Source organism: Cynoglossus semilaevis, chromosome 7, assembly GCF_000523025.1.
Source record: "Cynoglossus semilaevis isolate Cse_v1.0 chromosome 7, Cse_v1.0, whole genome shotgun sequence".
Lineage (NCBI taxonomy): Eukaryota > Metazoa > Chordata > Actinopteri > Pleuronectiformes > Cynoglossidae > Cynoglossus > Cynoglossus semilaevis.
Genome location: NC_024313.1, coordinates 8,886,823 through 8,890,930, shown reverse-complemented (window position 1 = coordinate 8,890,930; position 4,108 = coordinate 8,886,823). Strand labels below are relative to the sequence as shown.

Below are 4,108 nucleotides of genomic sequence, written 5' to 3'. Positions count from 1 at the left end.
CTGACATTTTTAAACTTCCTCCTAATTTACATATTTTTAAAGCTGAATCTGGAATATAAGAGTCTTGAATGATCTATTTGCTTCCTGTGAAACTTGCTGTGTAGGTGAAGCCTTGAGGGATTTATAAAAGCATCATTTTCTTTCAAGCATCCCCAAAGGCTTTGTGGCACACTGACAATAGACAGTCTTAGAAGGTTGAACACATACTCAAGTCTTTTCAGCTCATACTTGTTCATGTCTGTCTGAGATCATATACAGTTTCTGCTTTTGTAAAAAAAGAAGAAAAAAAACTTTCAGGAATTGTCATATATGTACACATACTGTATATGAGAAATCAAGACAAAAAACAGTTTTGTTATAAATGTAATGTTGATTCCTGATGGTTGATTCAACAAAGTTCAACTATTACAAAAATATTAGGAAAAAATGTTGTATATCTGCAATTGCAGAACAAAGTAGTGGTGATGGCCTGATCCTGAGCTTTGGTCTTTACAGGTGGAAAATTAACAGCAAAGAATGAGGAGAGAAGAAAAAGTGAAATGACGTCAGAGATAGCAGGGTGAAAATATGAAGCTGCGTAAGCGATGCAGAGCCGGAGAGTGGTGGCAGTTTGGGCCTCTGTCTCTCTCGAGGTTTTATGCTGGCAGCACAGTTTGATGAGGGCAAGGATGGGGAGGAGGCCTTGGGGGCAAACAAAACCTTGGTTCAGAGGTGAAGCAATGAGGGGCCGAGCTGGTTCATTCAGAGACAAAGAACTGTGCTGGTAGGATACTGATGTGGAGTCAGCCAACGAGGGAAAAAGAGGCAGCAGATGAATACTGATTGGTCGGGTTTACAGATGGAGGAGAGCACAGAAAGATGAAACTGTGAATGTGTGCAAGACCGAGTGCTGAAACCAAACACTTCAATCTTAATTATGGCCATTTGGCAGATGTTGCTTGCTCAACAGCTGATTTATAAACAACAAGAATTTTATTCCCAGTAAGTAAAGAGTTGTGTGGAATGGCTTTGGAAAAGTAAGATGAACATGAGTGAGGAGAAACAGTCTCACACCCTTCAAATATTTGAAATGTAAGGTACAATCAGTGAGTCATTGAACCGCACAGACAAACAAAATCAATGTCTTCGTAGATACAAACCTTGCAGTGGTAGGATGTTGACATTGAAATCTTCCAGCTGGCTGAGGGCGCTGATGAGGTCCAGTTCCTCTTGTACGGCAGGAGGACAGTCGGTGATGAGATGGAGGCACGCCCTGAAAAAAAAGAGAATTAGTGAATAATAGATTTTAAACTGCTCAACAAAGGAGTTTAGTGTATCTGTAGTACATGAACAATATACAAGAATAAACCATATATAATGACTGAAAACTCTAAGGGTTGTACACGCTCGTCAGATCGGCAGACACCTCATGTCTCACTTCTGACCAACTTCAAGCAGAAAGAAAAGGTGAGGAACTTGATTTATGTCAACGAAGAATTCTCAAGTTCTAAATTTCGTGTAATTTAACAGCAGCTGGCCTCCAGCACCTCCAGCACCCTCAGACCATTTGTCATCTGTATAACAAGATTCCGGAGTGTTGGCTCAGGTATTATTCTGTTAACAATAAAACTAGGAAAGTGACAAACAGGTGAATTGTTAAAGCCATTAATGCCGTGTTAACAGCTGAGTGACAGCGTCTACTGTGAGCGGTGGCATTTTCACACAGGTGTAATCTGATGGCACCACACAAAATACTGAAGTCACAGAGCTTCTGAATAGACGCAATTTCAAAATTAACAGGAAGGAGAAAAAAATCCTTTTGAGGTTCAGAAATTCTAATAGAATACAGCCTATTACAAAGTTTGACCATATTTGACGAATGGACAGTGGAGAACCAATGTGTTTCCAACAATCCTCCCTAAGATGATTATACAGCAAATCACACACCATAAATGATGTCTTAAATATCTCTGTGTGTGTGAGTATGTTTCTTTAAGGCACCATTCCCTCTGCATTTACAGCAAAGGAGTAAAATGAAAAGGACGGAAGAGAGAAGAGGGAAAACAACCAGATGATTAATTTTTAAAATAACATAATCCTACATAAAACAGAAGCCTGGAGAGGAACTCTGAAGTTGGCACTGGAGGAGAGGGGAGGAGGGATGTAGTCCTTAGAATGTGTAAATAGGAAAAGAAATGTACACTGAGCGGCACTTCTCTTTCTGACTTTCACAGAGAGCGAACAAAGACGGCTAACACAGAGGACGAGCCAGTGTAATTAAAGGAATCCAAAGCTTGCATTTTAAAATCAGCGTGAGTCCATATAGTTAACTTGGGTATATACACTCGCCAAACACTTGGCACACAGCTGCTAGGTCACTCCAGCCATCAGCAACAGAATAAGAAAATAAGAAAAAGAAAAGTGTGCTATATGTATGGTAACAGAAAGTTAATCTGGGGTTAAATACAATAATGCCACAGATAATTGTTTGTAAAGAATTTGTCAATGCGACACCAAACCAAGGCCAAAAGCTTTTCTGCTTTTCTACAGCGAAAGCAAGTGTAATTTCTTTTTTTGCAAAATGTTACAAATTTTTTCCCTGAAAATTAAAACCTAATGCCTCACCAGGAGCATTTAAAAAGTGGCACTAGTTTAACAAAGGACTCAAAGCAACTTGTTTTTAAAATGGCCAGAAAGTTGAAGGGCACAGGAGATAAAAAACAAAATCAGAGTTGAAGAGGTTTTAATTCACCACATTTTTAATCAACACTGACAGCACGCCGCATCAGTCCATTTACTGACGCAAATATATGAGACAGAGACCGTATTGATCTGTCCCAGCTGTGATAGAACCGTTAATGTAGGTCGAACCACTTAGGACAAAGTCAAAGGCAAAACACTGAGAGCCAAACACTGAGAGCGAAAACTCTGTCATGGAAAAGTTTGTGTACTACTACTCTACTACTAGTCTGTGTACTAGGTTAAAAATGCAAAGTTACATAATTTGTGGCTCACCTGTGCTACTATTGCATTCTCTCGTATCACATCTTCATCACATCATTGTGTGAGTCATATATCCTGGTTATGCTACATTAGCTTTTTTACTCTTTCCTGTGTGCTACGATGGTAACACAGAGGTCCTCAGACAGTGAGGATATGTCCATCAGCTTGAGATTTAAGGACACAACGTTACTGCAGTATTAAGTAGTACACTGTGGAGACAAATATTACCATACATCATTTCAAGATTGATTAACACCTTTTCACTCCTCTGTTCCTGTTTGTAAATCAATATATTCTCCATTAATGTCAGGCGATGCAGGAGATCCTCAAGGTTTTTTAGGATGTCTCCAGCCCTTTGTTCCCCCCCAGCCATCTGTGAGAATCCTTCATTCATTCTGTGTTTCAAGAAGAACCTTTTCGTTCTTGTGGGAAACTCTCGTCTCTCAGGGCCATTGACTGCATTCATTCATCCCCTAGCTTTTTTTAGAAGGACCTTCTTTGTCCTTGCATTAACTCCTGCTTCGTGCCATTGACTGTATTCACTCCGAGTCAGGACCCCCGTGGGTACATGTTGTGTATCCCTGCGAGGATGAGTGTGTGTCGCAAAACGTGTTTTTTGGGCAGTTATTTTAATCTTGAGGACAAAGTCTTCTGCTCGCTCTGCACTATTCATTTTAGAACGTCAGGCACAGGCATGTCGGGAGGATGTTTGCTGTCTCTCTGTATCTTCAATCCACAGGCGACGAGTACACACACTGGTACAATAGATGATGTTGCCCAAGTGAGTGGAAAGGAGGCTTATGTGTTTGTTGCTATAAATGAATGACGACCCAATTACTGTCCCACTTCCCTACTCGGAACAGACGGCGAGGGTAGTCACCCAGTGGTCTCCCCTCTGAGATTTAAAACCGGCAAAACATGCACACAACTCACACAAAAATACTGGATATAAATGGCAAGAAACATAACGTGGGAAGTGAAGTATGAGTGAAGTACGAGAAGCCATGCAGAAATTAAACATCCATCCATCCATGGAATAGAGTTTCTTATAGATCGTTAGAACATCGCGCTCTCTCTCTCTCTTTATATATATATATATATATATATATATATATATATATACATA

At 40.1% G+C, this 4,108-nt stretch overlaps 1 protein-coding gene across 1 annotated transcript in view; it reads right to left on the bottom strand.

Annotated features, from left to right (window-relative positions):
- The window catches only part of nbas (NBAS subunit of NRZ tethering complex), a 107,057-nt gene that overhangs the window by 59,316 nt on the left and 43,633 nt on the right, over positions 1-4,108 (bottom strand). The window contains 1 exon segment of the mRNA XM_008313261.3: positions 1,140-1,252. Coding sequence (XP_008311483.1) covers positions 1,140-1,252 — 113 coding nt within the window.